The sequence below is a fragment of the Trachurus trachurus genome, assembly GCF_905171665.1.
Source record: "Trachurus trachurus genome assembly, chromosome: 9".
Taxonomy (NCBI): Eukaryota; Metazoa; Chordata; class Actinopteri; order Carangiformes; family Carangidae; genus Trachurus; species Trachurus trachurus.
This window is the reverse complement of record NC_139895.1, coordinates 9385666-9402040: the sequence shown is the minus strand read 5'-3', so window position 1 is coordinate 9402040 and position 16375 is coordinate 9385666. Positions and strand designations below refer to the sequence as shown.

The window sequence follows — 16375 nt, the reverse complement described above, 5'->3', positions numbered from 1 at the left end:
GCAACAGATGTCACCTCTAAACTTGTGTAAATTTGTGCACGAAACTCCCCCTTAACTTTTGGGACATTAAAAAAACCACAAGTGGTGGGTGACCACTTTTTTCACACGTACTGTAGCTACAAGGAGATAACAACCCCCTCATCCTGTCAGTCTGTGTGAACTCAGACACATCACATTTACACATTTAGTAGTGAAACTGTATAGTTTTCGTCGTTCTCAGTTCAGAAAACCCTCACAGTCGTGTTAGTGGTCCTGTGAGGCTGTAGTCACTACCAAATGCTGTGCCACTAACATGCTCATAGTTACATGTTGATGCTACTGCATATGATAGATGCATTCAAAAGGCAAAACCACAATTATTAATGCAAAGTTATTAAATACACATTGACATTTGTTGTGATTCAAATCTGGATCTAATGCTCAATTGCATTTTTAGGTTTCAATAATTTTTTACTTGATGAAAATTTTGACAATGTATGAAATACAGAAATGTGGATTCAACCCCAACCACATTTCTCAACCCACTAGCAGCTATATTGTGTCAGAGAGAGGCATCTAACCCCCGAACTGGCCTTTTTCATGACAAAATGACACATGCAACAATATTATATCTCATACATCATTTCTCTCTTCTTTTTTTTTCTTTATTTAAAATGCAGAGACCCACTCTCCTTGTTGAACATGCAATTTGTTTTGAAATAAAATGACACAAAGAAAAGGAACAAAATATTAAAAAATTAGGGATTTTCCTGCAAAGTGGTAACATATACATTGTTTTCACCAGAAAAAAAGGTGTATACAATTTGTCAGCTGTATTTCCAGGAGGTATATGTACAGTGTATCATTTACTGCAGCATTGAAATAATCCTTTCTCCAACCAAATCCAGTCCAAATGGTATTATAACAAACTTTACAATGGACTGCCACTTAATGTCATCTATAATAAACTGATTCATTAAAGCTCAGTGGATGGTTTCCTCGGTTTTGCCTCTTGCTCATCTCGTGGAACATGAAAGTCCACATATGGACACCACTTGGTGTTGAGACACACTAGTTTCTTCAGAGTGGAAGTCTTGACGATGTTGAAGCCCGTCTCCCCTCCGAAGGTGCTGGGCTTCCAATAATCGGGGGAGCAGATGGGGTTTCCCATGAGGCCTTTCAAGGAGAAGGGAGCGCCTATCTCCACCATGCTCTCACCAAATATACCATTAGGACGAGCTTTCTCCAGCATGACCCCAGGGTAAAACTCTAAAGCATCAATGTCCCCGTAGACTTCCTCAAGATCTCTGGCCATTTCTTTGTCATCTGTTCAGACAAGATGAAACAACTGATTATTAACCTACGGGTTGTTCACTATTTCTACATCACACCATAGACATACCTAATCGAAAAACAGCCTAAGAGAGCAGTTTGCAGTTTGGAGGAAGTGGTTGTATATAGCCTTTATCACCTTGTTGTTGCCTGGTAACAGTAAATAAATAAATGATAATAATATAGATACAATCAAATTCCAATACCGCCTAAATCTGATACAGAATGATGTTATGGTTTATATAACTGCATATGTTAGCTCAAGTCATTACTCTAAAGATCATCCTTCAAAACATGTTTGGGCCTTTTCAAGCCTTGATATACAGAAGGTGCAAGACAGAAAGGAAACCAGGGAGAGAAAAACCCACAAGATTTATCTTAGAAAAGACAAACAACTAAAACGTTGCCGCGATAACCTTTTTTTTTCACTTTAAACCCATCAGCAAGCAAAAAATAAAAGGATGTTGTCTAAGCATCCTGAAACAAGATCATGTCAAATGTAAATGCAGTTTTTATATATATAGTAGGCTATACGTATCTGTGTGTGTGTGTGCAAAGAAACCTTCAGAGGGAAGTTGTATTTGCATTTTTTTTTCTTGCTCACCATTAAACTCAGAAAAAGAGGTGTAAGGCTTCAGGTTGAACCTCTTCCTGTATTCATTGAAAGGCCGCACACGTGCTGCTCTGGACTCTCTGATGACCATCTCTGCCACTTTGAGCACAGCTTCATTGGAGTTGTGACCTCCACCGATCTGAAACACAAGGGAAGTTACTGTGGTATTACTGTATTTCAATAAACAGTTCGACAATAACGCAACCGAGAAGTAAACCATCCCCTCTGATGTTGCTTGCCAAGCAAAAAACATTAATGATCAACACTGTGTTTCACACTTCTCTGCAAAAAGAAACCTCACACTTTGCATGCACATGCTGTTTTTGTAACACTGTATCTGGCAGCATCTGTCAGTTGATTTTAGGAAGTAATTATGAGAAGAAGAGCACTTTAATGTGGAATTTCAAAAAAACCCTCTGTGGTTTAGTGGTTAGAAAAATGTGTCAGGGTACACGTTGCACCATCACTAATAGATGTGAAAGACCGTCTTTCTTATCTTCCTCATAGAAGTGAGTAGAAAGGTTGTGCAAAACTCATCTCAAGTATATTCACTATTTCTTTAGGTCAACTAAAGCTACTCTGAAATATCACAATATCACAATTTGGTATGTCAGTACAACATTTATACTATGAAATAGTTTTCACTCAAAAGTGTTTGCTACCACCGCGGTTGGTAGGCTATGTGTCACTGAATGTTACATACTCAAGTGAATGGGGAAGTAGTCTCAGACTTTATGGCGCCAATGCATATTTTCTCAAGATATTTGCATCTGTGCCATTTCATTTAAGTTATTTAGCCTACAACTCACGACTGTGATATAGTTACACAGGATGTACTGTAGCTCCACTCCTACCTGTCCTGCAGGCTGTCGAGAGAACGCATCCACCAGTTTCTCCACCCCGTAATGCATGAGGATGGAGGTGTTGTAAAGAAACTGCGAGAACGGGATTTCGTCTCCGTCGATGAGGAAGCTGTCGGGCATCAGCGGGTGCCAGTGGTAGAGCTGGCAGAACTCCAGAGCGATGCGATTGCTGTACTGGAAACGCGCGTTGAAGAGCAGGGTGGGGTCGAACTTCAGGTCCAGCTGGTAACCACTCAGCTGTTGCACATACTCCTCTATTATAATGTTGATGATCTCCCCTGGAGGGCAACAAATAAAACCATCAGATGCTGTCATGAAAACAAACATATTTAGAAAATGGAAATCTGCACATTTGATTTCAATTTCAATTTCAATTTATTTATTTAAGAAAGAAGGGACAATGCATATTTATGAATATTTGAATGTAAATATGCTATATTGTAGCTCCAGGCTTGTTGGAGTTAAAGATGACAGCAAAACAAAAATGTCACTTATCAGTTCTGGCATCTGATAATCATTAAATACACTACGTGGAAGAGACATGTAGAAAACACTGGAGAATATGAAACCGTTACTCACAGGAAGCAGATACTGATTAAGTTGAAAAGGTTCGCCCCATACAGTATGTTCATATATTAAACTTAAAATGTTAAAAAATAAAAAACCATGGTGACCACAGTGACAAATTAGTGCAGAATGATGAGGTCGTAACTCTGATGCTCTAACTGTGAGGTTACAGAGACCTTGACCTTTGACCTTTAACCACCAAAATCAATCGGTTTATCCTTTAGCTAATGTTTCTGCCAAGCAAGGCAACAGTATTTATGAGTTATAACTTCTATAGATAGCTTTATTTTTACAGACTCCAAGTCCAATAACTATCTCTAACTATCTCTATCTCTATTACTCTTTTTTTTTAACCCTGTGTTATGGATAAATAGATTGGTAACACTTTACAATAACCATTGTTTATAAATGGTAAATAGGCCATTTATAAATGGTTAATAGACCATTTATAAATGGTAAACAGATCGTTTACTAATGTATAATCATCATTTATAAACAGCATGTAGACCAATTATAAATGGTAAATAGATAAGTTATTAATGTTTAACCATAATTTATAATTGGCAAATAGGTAGTTTATTTATGTAAGTTAATAGTTAATTTACCATTAACAAGCAATTAAATTATGATTAATATTGTTTATTAATTATTAATGGACTATTTATTAAATGTTTATATAAGGTTTAAATGTTGGTTGTAAAACATCTATAAAGATTAAAATGTGTATCAGTGGCACTTTGTAAATGGGTAATATTTGGTTTATAAACCATCTAGAAACATTACTTAGATGGTTATTGTAAAGTTGCAACATATGTTTGTAATACTTATATACAGGCAACTTTTGTATCAATACTTGACTATGGTGATATCTTATACATGCATGCAAATCTCTCCTCTCTGAAAATGCTGGATTCGGTGTATCATGCAGCATTAAGATTTGTAACAGATTTAGGTTTTCGTACTCATCACTGTAGTCTTTATGAGAGTGTTGGTTGGTCTTCTTTGTACAATCGTAGATGGGAACACTGGTATTGTTTCCTTTATAAGGCCGTCCTGTGTGACTTGCCTCCTTATTTGTGTTCTCTCTTGGTTCCTAAAGTCAACACCAGAAGCTGTCGTCTCAGGCACGATAGATTGATAATGTATACTATTCCTCGTACACGGACTGTCTTTGGGGAAAGTGCCTTCAAAGCATTTGCACCCTCGTCCTGGTATAAATTACAGAGTCATCTTAAATTGGATTATCTCCCAAGTATGGAAGATTTTAAAGCTAGGATCAAGGACTATTTAACTACTGAATGCACATGTTCTCTCACCGAACGCAGCTGGTGATTATAATGTATTGATGCGATTTGCTGTTATTGTTTTAGCTGTTTTTATGTTTGTTTTGTTGATGTTTAAATGTGGATGTACTGTGCTGCTTTCTTGGCCAGGACCCCCTTGCAAAAGAGATTCTGAATCTCAATGGGATTATTCCTGGTTAAATAAAGGTTAAATAAAAAAAAAAAATACTTTGTAAACGATTAACAATTGGTTTATAAACCACCTACAAACATTACTTAGATGGTTATTGTAAAGTGGCGACTTATGTTCATAATTATTTAAATGATTAATACGTTGTTTGTACTGGAAATCATCAAGTGACATTTATTTGACTTCTTTTAATGGTGATCTATAACAGAGTGATTATTTTTTGCAAAAGAATAGGGTCTGATCATCGTATTGAACACATTTATGAACAGAGTCAATAACATGCAACACTGTACCACAGGCGAAAATGGTGGGATTACAACACAACAATGACAACGTAATTTTAAATTTGATGATTACATTTGAATTGATGATACAATATTCAGGCACACTGCACTTTAAATTAAAGGGATAGTTCACCCAAAATTCAAATTTCACTCTTTATCTACTCCCCCTCATGTGGACTAAGGGCTGGGAGAAGTTTCAGAGTCCTCTGTGCCTTCTCGGAGTTACAGCAGGGCTCCGTGCAGCACTGCATGTCCATATGACAGTAGCGAACAGGGCTCACTTTTCTTCGTCCAAAAAGACATACCAAAAAACATCCAAATACCTCCATACTGCTCGTCTGTAATGTCCCTCTTGTATTGAAGCCCCAACATGAGAAATTGTTCCGAAAAAAATTAAATAACTCTATATTTTAAGCTTGTTTGTAGCGGAAGCTCCCAGTGTCTCAGTTCAGTGCTCTGCCTGGGTCTGTGCAAATCGCACGAGATTTGCACGGAAGGGAAGAAGAACAAGAGGGACATTACAGACGAGCACTATGGAGGTATTTGGATGTTTTTTGATGTGTCTTTTTGGACGAAGAAAAATGAGCTCCGTTCTCAACCGTCATATTGACATGCAGCGTTGCATGGAGCCCCGCTGTTACTCAGAGAAGGCACAGAGGACTCTGAAACTTCTCCCAGCCCTTAGTGCACATGAGGGGGAGTAGATAATTAGTGAAATTTGAATTTTGGGTGAACTATCCCTTTAAAGGGACAATGAGGAGTTTCTATTTGGTTATAAAAAAGTCTCACGTTAATGTGGATGAATCTACGCTACCCACACTTGTTAATGGGCCCATTTTCGATAAATATATAGTTTTGTCTCTATCGTTATTTTGTTATTATTAGTGGTGGCGGAAATGCTGGTCGAGCCGACCAGCGTTTCCTTACTTTCGGTTTCGCGGCGAGTCATGAGAATAACACAGCCGAATCGCCGTTTATGGTCGGAACTACGACGGTATCTGATCGTCTTCGAACCTCTGACTTTAATTCTTGATGAATGAAAACATGAGTCTGTCTTGCGCCGGTCAAAGAATTTCACGGTGCGCGGAGGCTCATAAATGTAGTGTGAAAACGCTTCGCTTTTCCAAAACTCCTTGTTGTCCCTTTAATTTTAAAATGCAGTGTGCCTGAATATTGTATCATCAATTCAAATGTAATCATCAAATTTAAAATTACGTTGTCATTGTTGTGTTGTAATCCCACCATTTTCGCCTGTGGTACAGTGTTGCATGTTGACTCTGTTCATAAATGTGTTCAATACGATGATCAGACCCTATTCTTTTGCAAAAAATAATCACTCTGTTATAGATCACCATTAAAAGAAGTCAAATAAATGTCACTTGATGATTTCCAGTACAAACAACGTATTAATCATTTAAATAATTATGAACATAAGTCGCCACTTTACAATAACCATCTAAGTAATGCTTATAGGTGGTTTATAAACCAATTGTTAATCGTTTACAAAGTATTACAAACATATGTTGCAACTTTACAATAACCATCTAAGTAATGTTTCTAGATGGTTTATAAACCAAATATTACCCATTTACAAAGTGCCACTGATACACATTTTAATCTTATAGATGTTTTACAACCAACATTTAAACCTTATATAAACATTTAATAAATAGTCCATTAATAATTAATAAACATTATTAATCATAATTTAATTGCTTGTTAATGGTAAATTAACTATTAACTTACATAAATAAACTACCTATTTGCCAATTATAAATTATGGTTAAACATTAATAACTTATCTATTTACCATTTATAATTGGTCTACATGCTGTTTATAAATGATGATTATACATTAGTAAACGATCTGTTTACCATTAATAAATGGTCTATTAACCATTTATAAATGGTCTATTTACCATTTATAAACAATGGTTATTGTAAAGTGTTACCAATAGATTTTACTGTAAAGTGCTAAAGCCATGTCATAAAAAGTGAAATGTTATGTACTATGTAAGTAAGGAAAAAAACAACATTAATAGTACAATGAAAAAATGTAAAATGTTGCTTTCTTTCACAAACAGGTGAAAAACTTGTCCAAAATGTTGGTTAGAAAGTATATATAATGACATAAACACGTGACTTTAAGCGTATGCCCCCGAGGCCCTCACCAATGATGATGAGTCTCGTGGTCTGGAAAAGCTGCTCATCGTCCCAGGTGGGATGTTCAGCCTTAAGGATGTCACACACTCTGTTATGCTCCCGCAGCCATACGGTGGCGTACATGGTCAGACCCGGCACGATGCCGAACAACTCCTGACCAATGACCAGACGCTGCTGTGGAGGCAAAGCTTGAGGGTACGCCATGTGCACGGGGACCTCAGATACAGTCGGTGGGTACATCTCTCCATTCACTAGCTGTGGAATAAAAAGTCAGTCATAAAACATTTGAATATCTTGTTTTCCTCAGTTGAAGAAATTATTCCAAATGTCTGTTTTGTTTTGCTTTGTCATGGCTAAAAGTAAAACCAAAAACCCCAAAGAGCTGATATGGTTTGATCATAAAAACAACTTCCTCAAGCAAAGGGACTTTCAAAGTCTAATATTTGAGGAAGTCTCAAGCCTCTATCACAGCTAAGTGTATTTAAAAAAAAAAAAAAAAAAGATAAGCTGCCATCAGTGAAAGAGTGAAAGCATTGAGGTACAAAACAAGCATACCCAACAGTTTTTATGTGGGGAGAAATAGAAGTTGCCTATAGTAGGCCCATAGCTATATGAACAGTATAGGCTACAGTAGTAGAAACAGCACTGAAACAAATTCTCAAATAGAGACTAAAAAGATTAGTTTACCAAACTTGAACAACATCATTGCTATAACTGAGCTCAGGACATGTAGGCTATAATTCAAATTCAGACATAGCATAATAATAAAGTAGAGTTCATCAGAGTTATGATGAGTGGTAGGCCTATTAAGTTATTCAGTAATTTGATTTAAACTATAAAAATGAATTGTGTTTTTTTTATATATATATATATATATATATTCTTTTTTATAATAAATGGAAAAAGTTAAAACACACTCTAAACTAAATCTTTAAAAACACCACTTTCATAGGAACCAATGTTTTAGTGTTGTGTTCTGAGGGGGTTTGTTGTTAAGGTAGCACCTGTTGATCGGCAGGTGAGGCGCAGGAAGAGGATCGATTAATGTCGATTTCATCAGAGTGGGATTAAAGTTTTAATCCGTGAAGACAAGAAATTAGTACTTGACAATGTTTAAAGCGAGGAGCCGCTTTCCTTATCTCTGTGAGTTATCGCGGTCAATGAGGTATGGGCGCCATTTATTTTATCGTTTGAATCTGCGGATTGTGCTAAGTTATATTTAGCCTAGTGTGTAGCCTATGCAGAGGTGTGGTTCGTTTGCTTTGCTCAGATTCGCGGCTAAACCGATACAATTGTTGCATTTTTCTTTTGAGTCCTTTTTATTACTGTACTTATTCAGCCTACGGGTGAAAAAAACAATAGGCATACCCTTGCTGCTGCAAAAGACAAATCCTTCATTTTGCATATTAGCTAGCCTAATTGATAAAATACACTAGGCTAATAGTAGCTAGTATGAGTGTCAAGTTCTATAAATTTAAAGTCAAAAAGTGTTTCTGTGCATTTTTTTTTTAGAACATATAACTACAACATTGATGCAAAATAAAGCACCAAAATAAATAAACATGTAGGCTATAGGAGAAAACAGTAGTGATCTTGAATGACACTTATTTTACACTCTGAATTTTTTAGCAGCATCTTGTTCTTTTGCACTTGCAACATAAATAGACTATAAAAAAGCTTAAAGACCATCAAATTAAGTTATGAATGTGTAATATAGCCTTTCAGTTTGGTGATTTTTGTCTATGATCATGATCTCCACAATTCTAGCTACTTTACTAAATTATTATGATTTTTTGTTTTCAGCTCTTGTGGAGTTTGCAGCCCAAAGAGGATCTTGTGGTTGAGATTCAGCTTGAGTAAAGTAACAAACGAAGAAGACGTTGCCGAGCTGTCTGCAATGGATTTTACTTGACAGAAGTCGTGACCCATGTCAGGACTGTTTGACATCTGTGAACACCTGGAGTTAAGGAATATGAATAATGGAGGAATAAACGGACAACTGGACTTCACCACCTTTTAAAGGTAGGTCGAGCTCACCACAGCTTGGCTATCCCGCTGCTATAAAGCCAATAAATCTGAATATATCAGACTTTTATACTTGTGGTAAAGTAACACAGTTGCATTGTGGGGAGTACATCACAATACCTGTACCTTTGGTGCTTTGCATTAGGCTTAAGCTTCTTGACATCAACCTGGTGGGCTTTACGTGTAAGAGTTATATTCATCCCTAGCAAGCTCTATATTGTGTTTGTGTGGTGTGTATTTGCAATGTAGTTTGGTTGTATGGTGTGTACATTCAGTACCTTGTTTATTTGGTTGTGCAGTGTGTATCTGCAACAAATGTGTTGTCAATTGGTGAAGGTGTATTCAGACTTTGTTTGTGTCTATTTTGATGGGCTTCTAAAGTTAGACAATCAGACTCTTTGGAGAATTGCTTTTTCCCTTCCATGTCAAGTTAGTGTAAATGATCCAACCAATATATTGATGTACGGACTAAAACACATAATGATTTAAGGCTTAGGCACACTTCATTAACAGACAGAGCAAGGCTAAAATGTCAAGCTTCTTTTTCTTCTACCTGATATTTCAGCTTTCCATCTTTGTGAAGCCGGAGTTGAAGCTGCCTCGCAAGGTTGTCTCCATAAATGTTACTGGCATCTACCTGAGTGAGCAAGAGAAGAGAAGTTTGAAGGTCAAATTCCTCCACAGTGAAAGAAAGAGATAAGCTTCATGTTTGATTCTCAACAGGTTTTATACAGTTAGTTAGTTGCTAGAAGCCGTATATCTCTTACCCCATGTCCTAAGGCCTTGGTGAAGCCACCGGGAACATCATGGTTGGTCTTGAAGAACTGGTGGGTGAAGTGCTGCGCCATGAAGGCAAACATCAGATTGGTTCCCTGGGGGTCAGGCCTGAATTTGGTTCTTTTAAAGAAACGCTGAGCAAAGTCTTTGGGATCAGGAAGCACAGGTTTACCTGTAAAGACAGAGTTACAATCAGGAGTTACAATGACAGGATGTGTTGTTCTTGTGATGAATTAGATTTGGAGAAATTGGCGTTATTATTTGACACTCAGCCATTATTTGAAAAGCAGCCTACAAAATGTACAATATGTGGTTCCACCTTTAGTTCCCATTGGCAGAGGGCAGCCTTCAGGCACAGGAGGGAGGAGCCGGGTGTAGTAGGAGATGTTGTAGTAGGACTCCCAGTTGAGGTATCCGTATTTGGTATTGTAGGTCGGAGGGCTTGGAATAAGGTCACTTCTGACTTTGGGAGAGGACGAGAGAGTAAAAGTGGTTCAAATTCGCAAATTTCTTCCAATGTTTGCTGGTGCAGAACCTTTTATCTTATCGCCTGATATCTTTTGATGAAAAAACGCTTTGTGTCTCTGAGAGGTCTCTTAAGTTGATTAGTAGATCTTAAATGACTGCAATTCAGAAAGACAGCTTAGCTTTCCTATTTTCTGTCTAATCAATCCTGTGATCACTTGAGGGTTCCTCTTGAAAAGGTACTTTTACACTTTGCTGTATGAGGAAGTCATCTCACTTTAACGTGTTGTATGTGTCTTCACATTCAAAGTCAACTTTTTTTTCTCTTAAGTTGGTACTTTGGAGTAGTTTTGGGAACTTAGATCTCCATTATCATCCATTATCTACTAGAAATACCAATTAGCCACAGCTTTACATGCTCAGTTACACATCGAATGTGTCCTACTCTATAAATGAAAATAGTCACAGATAAAAGATGTTTGTGGCCAGTTGTAAGATGTTAACATCATCGGTTGTAGCCAGCGCGGTTAGAGGGAATCTCAATGCTTTTTTGAAATCAGTTCCTCTTGTGAGCTCAAACCATCTTTTACAGAAAAGGTTTGGCTGTGCACATGCTCAGATCAGGCTGGTTATTGAGAGAAAAATACTTCAGGTTCAGGTTTTGATGATTATTTTCTAACGAGAATTATGACTTCCTTTTTTTAGTCGCTTATGCATTTCACAAAATACTCCTATCACCCACCATGGTCTTATTAACATGCCTGTTAATACTGACAAATACGACTAAGACCAAGACTTGTAAACAGATGTTAAGAAGATCTAAAGTAAATTGTGAGAAAATATTAGGTGTATAGGCCAGTCCTGTTGATTCATCTGTGGTCTGTGGTTTTGCTGGTTCAGTGACTTGTTACTTGTTGTAATCTCACCACCACCTACCTGTCAGCATTAATCTCATGATGGTGTCTCGCAGGAAAGAGTTGTTGATCAGGTACCAGAACCACTGGAAGTGGGTGAGGAAGTAGTGAACGACCGGGGGGCTTGGCTTCAGCGTCAGACGAACTCTGGTCCAGAACTCCGCTACACACACAAATAAAAAATAGCCACAGTTTTAAATTTGTTGTAAATTGTAAATTGTAACATGTTACGAGCATCCATTTGTTACGAACATCCATTTGACTCTCATTTATTCCATTATCAATTAAGCTACTTAATAATAGGAAATGAGTTGTGTGTGTGTGTATGTGGGAAAGGGTGGGGTGGGACATGGGGGGGGTGAGAGACAATGAGCATGTTGTGGTATGAATGTTAGGGGTGGGAGAAAAAATCGATTCACATAGATATCGCGATATCTTTTTTGACGATTTTTAAATTGATTTTTTTTTGTCAAAAATCGATTTTTTTTTTGAAAAAAAAAATATTTTTGAATTATTTTATTTTTTTTTGATTTTTTTTAATATTGTGCAATGTGTATTTGTTACCCTCTTTTACATACAGAGAGTACAGGCTTTGAAAAGGGTTTAAGTTCACTTTATAATGGAGTATGTTAATTTATAGGCTCCTACAGTATTTGTGTGCAGATAAATGTTAAAAATGCGACTAAAAATCGAGAGAATCGGCAATATCGTAGAATCGCAATTTAAATCGAATCGCCATCCAAAAAATCGTAGAAGAATCGAATCGGGAGAAAAGCATATCGTCCCAGCCCTAATGAATGTGCAGTAACGAGTGTGCTGCTGTATGTAAAGAGGAATGTGCAATAATACTGCTGTAGCAAGGGGTCAAATGGGCATCATGTTATATTACTATTGTCTTTTTATTTTATATGTATAGGTGATTTCAGGGACATTGTGGGGGGGGCGTGCAAGGAGCTGGGGGATATGATGATGTGTTTGTTTGTGGTCTTAGATGTATTGTTTTGTGTATATGTGTTCATCTCCCTCTAAGATTATGTAAAGTTTTTAGTTTTATAGTTCATTAGAGGTGGTTGTGACTTAAAAAAACAACAACAAAAAAACCCAGACTCATCTATCAATGCATAGATTTAGGCTGAAGATCAAATTTAGTTTCACTTACGAACGGTGCAGTTTTCTCCATAGAAGCCAGTGCGAGTGCAGTCACATTTGTAGTCGTCTATACCGAATCTCACACACACTCCTGAGTTCTGACAAGGGTAGTAGCAACATGGATTCACTGCAGATGAGGAGAAATGTACCTTTAGTACTTTGAATGAATGAATAAAAGAACTCAAATGGAGGCACCATATAGCCTCAAAGCTACCACAAAAAAGGTAAAGTGACTACAAATGAAAAACAAACACAAAGAGACACAAACAGTGACATAAAGATACAAAATTGCTGCAAACAGACACAATAAATGACATCAAATAACGCATCAGAGGAAAAAAAAGCAAAATAATGTCTCTTGTTAACATTGATATGATTTTGTATTATTTTAATTTGTTTGTTTGGCATTTCTTCATTACTCTATGGAAATAACTGCTAATCATAATTTAGCTCTAATAATTCTGTTGCATTTCCTAACTATCCCAGCCTTGTAAGCTAAGGATCATAAACCGCTGTAACTAGCTGTGGCCAAAAGGTCATTATCACCACTGTTATGTGAGTGGCCGAGACCCACTAGAGATGCCCATTGGCCAACAGCCAACAAACTGGATTGCAGTTTTCAATGCAGAAATGCATTTTCTTCACAGGAACTGTACTGTAACTAAACATAACTGAGCAAAAAGCTGTTGCTGCCGTCCACCCATCCAAACCACCACCACCTCATATCTTTAACGTCCTCTGCAGTAGAAACACTGCTTCCTGTCCTCCCTTCACACTTGCACACACAGGCTCAATGTGATAATGTGGCACTACTACTCCTTCTTCTTCCTCATTAGCTATGAATGAGAAGATAGATAAGCAATGCATGCACACTCAACCAGCACATATAGATATAGGTTTCTAAAAGGAGAGGGTGTTTGAATGTATGCATGTTGTTTTAAATAATACTGACATGTTCATGTTAGTAGAGGCCTCCCTCTTCCAGGAAAGCTCCGGAAGCAGATGCATGACTACAGACAGACTAGGATCCGGTCCAAGTCAGAAATAATATGTTTAGTAACTTTCTGCAGAGTTACATATGCAAGATTACCCGGAGGTTAACCTGAATTCTGATGGAAATAATGTAATCCAGTTTATCAGTCACATCCGATAGTGGCAGGACTTGCCACTAGACAGTAAATTAATTTTAATGTATAGCCTATTCAGTGATATGGAAGTCAAGTTAGCTTCTTATTCTTACTTGTAGAGAGAGTTTGTATTTTTATGTTGCTACTTTTATTGAAAGAGAAGCTCTGAATAATTGTTACTCATAGATCTTAAATCTTAATGAGTGTTTGAAAGAAGAGTTGGTAAAAGTGAGCATGATAACCTATATGACGGCAGGTAAGGAATGATATTTGGCGACTCCTTTTGCCATGGCCTTGTGCCAACTCCATCATTCATTTACTCATAGAGGCTCTCTTCTATCCTCCAAGTAGTTTTTTGATTGATTCGAGCCTCATTCATATGGTTTACAATTGAATTCGCACCCACCACAATCCAGAAAGATAATCAACAGATGTTCGCTTCAGAACACATAATGTGGCCAATGTTAAAAAATAGCCATAGTTGTGCTGATAGCCAACGATACAGTCCCTCTGAATATGAAAATAAGTACAAAACTGGTTCATAAATTCTCATTAGTCTAAGCTATAAAGACTCTTTACACAATGTGAAACTGTGATTAAAAAATAAAAAGAGAAATCTACTCACCAACACTCGAGTCATCAGCGCAGACTGAGCTCTTCAGCAGCAGCAGGTTGAAAGAAACCCAGATGGAGAAGAAGCTAATCTCTATTTTTGCAGAATAAAAAACGCATGAATATCATAACCACAGTAAAAAAAAAAAAAAAAAAGACAATCAACAATCATGTTCAGTGGGCAGTTTTTGTACAAAACTAATTTCAACTCACCTCTCATGACTTCCACGTGTGATTAGGGCCCAAGGATGAACAAATGAAAAAGTTAGACCTAAATAAAATAGAAAAATAATTCACAGTATTAATCTGTTACTAGAGACATGTGAGACTCTCCATAACAATGCAAAGTGACGGGGGCTTTGTGGCTTTATATCATCAGCTGTCAGAATGGGCGGTAGTGCAGTTTCCTCTACTTCCTCTATTAAGTCTTCAGCAGACTTAGAAGAAAGCTCACTGGAGATGGAGAAGAAGTCATTTTGATGGATCATTCCTAACCAGACGTGGTTGTTAAAATATCAAGATATAATGTTTAAAGCCACCCAGTGTGTTGGAGTAAAAATGTTTTGTCTTTAGATGATAAAGATTAATAGTTTTTATGTGGTATTCAAAGAAAAAAGTTTTTAGTGCTTTATCACCACCTGCTGGCAAATTAAAATATCATTCATTCCTCAATTATAAAAAGAAACTCACAGAATTTTAAATGCATTACATTAAAACCAGTGTGCTTAACAAAATCAGTACTGGTATTGCATATTTACTTACTCTACTATTTCTCAGTTTGGTTAGGTATTAGTACCTTTAACCAACTAAAGACTGTGGATACTTTCTCCACCACATCTAATGTGGGAACATCAACTTTATGAAAGTCTTTAGTACCTTTTGATGTGGGCACAATGGGGACACCTACTGTTGGAAATAGAGATCCCTTTATCTATCAGGCAGGTCGAGTCATTTTTAGACCGATGTCATTGGGTTTATGATTGTGAAAGTAGTAAACACACACTTCTGAGAGTGGAAGGTCAAATATAAAATTATAGCTGTAACACATATGGTTGATTTGTTATGAATTTTCAAAGTTTTGACATTTAGAGGCGTGCTGTAATACCACCATCAGGACTATTGTCTTGTGTTTCCAGTTGAGGACATCTGGCATTTTGATGCGTCGTCATTATCACCTTGCTGGAGGTTGTGTGGATTCTCTGGGTCAGTTCACGTTCGCCCCAAAATATGAACGAGTTCACGAACGATTATTCATTGAATGCGTTTGGGCACAACACTACTAGATCATTGTCAGTATTAAGTGCAATTCAACACCAGGCTGCACTTTTAGCTGAATTTGGTACCAGTTAAGATATCAGTATCGGTTTAAAAAAAAAAAAAGTTATCATGCATCCCAACCATAGATGGGTAAAAACATGCCAGGCTAGGATGATGATTGACAATACTGATAATAATGGAAAATGAAATACCTAGCTTTGTAGTCGGTGTGTAAGTGATCAATAATCAGTATTAGGCTACTCGCAGTAAAAGAGGGCCCAGAAATAAATTTTGCTTATAGGGCCTCATGGAGACTTACCTTACAGCTAACAACTAGACTTTTTTTTTTAGACTTTATTTATTTGCGCATATGAAATAAAACAAATACATTTACTTATCTCTCTTAGGGAGGAAGATACGAAAAAAAATATGCAGGTGAGGTCGGAAACCCAAAAGGCTTATAGCATGACCTCACCTTGACCTAACAAATAATTTAAACAAAGTAAAGAAATAATATTAACATAAAACATTAGCACTGACAACTTGCATGAAAGATATAATCTACATAAGTACATAGTGACACTTGGTGTTCTGGGAGGCTGCATGTTTTCCAGCTCTGATAATCAGAAAAATCAAAAATACAAAGGAAGGACGCTCTTCAAAAAGGCACCTAACTTGTAATTCACTTTTAGTTAATCAGCTCGTAGATACAAAATTAGTTTAAACATAGATTGGCGATTTACATAATACTTTTGCAGATGTTAAAGACCTACCA

At 36.9% G+C, this 16375-nt stretch overlaps 1 protein-coding gene across 1 annotated transcript; it reads right to left on the bottom strand.

Annotated features, from left to right (window-relative positions):
• Window positions 1–817: 817 nt before the first annotated feature.
• LOC310991690 (prostaglandin G/H synthase 1-like) lies at window positions 818–14670 on the bottom strand. Its single transcript, XM_083979560.1, has 11 exons — window positions 14557–14670; window positions 14357–14437; window positions 12615–12731; window positions 11478–11618; window positions 10396–10539; window positions 10067–10248; window positions 9853–9936; window positions 7283–7529; window positions 2779–3065; window positions 1916–2063; window positions 818–1305 (listed from the first exon to the last, which is right to left on the bottom strand). The coding sequence occupies exons 1-11, from the start codon at window positions 14561–14563 to the stop codon at window positions 956–958; spliced, it is 1788 nt and encodes a 595-aa protein (XP_083835686.1). The 5' UTR covers window positions 14564–14670; the 3' UTR covers window positions 818–955.
• Window positions 14671–16375: the final 1705 nt, after the last annotated feature.

Coding starts and splice junctions, on each gene's coding strand:
- LOC310991690 (XM_083979560.1), bottom strand. Junction 2,064..2,778: donor CTCGACAGCCTGCAGGACAG/GTAGGAGTGGAG, acceptor CTTGTGTTTCAG/ATCGGTGGAGGTCACAACTC. Junction 1,306..1,915: donor CTCTTTTTCTGAGTTTAATG/GTGAGCAAGAAA, acceptor TTGTCTGAACAG/ATGACAAAGAAATGGCCAGA.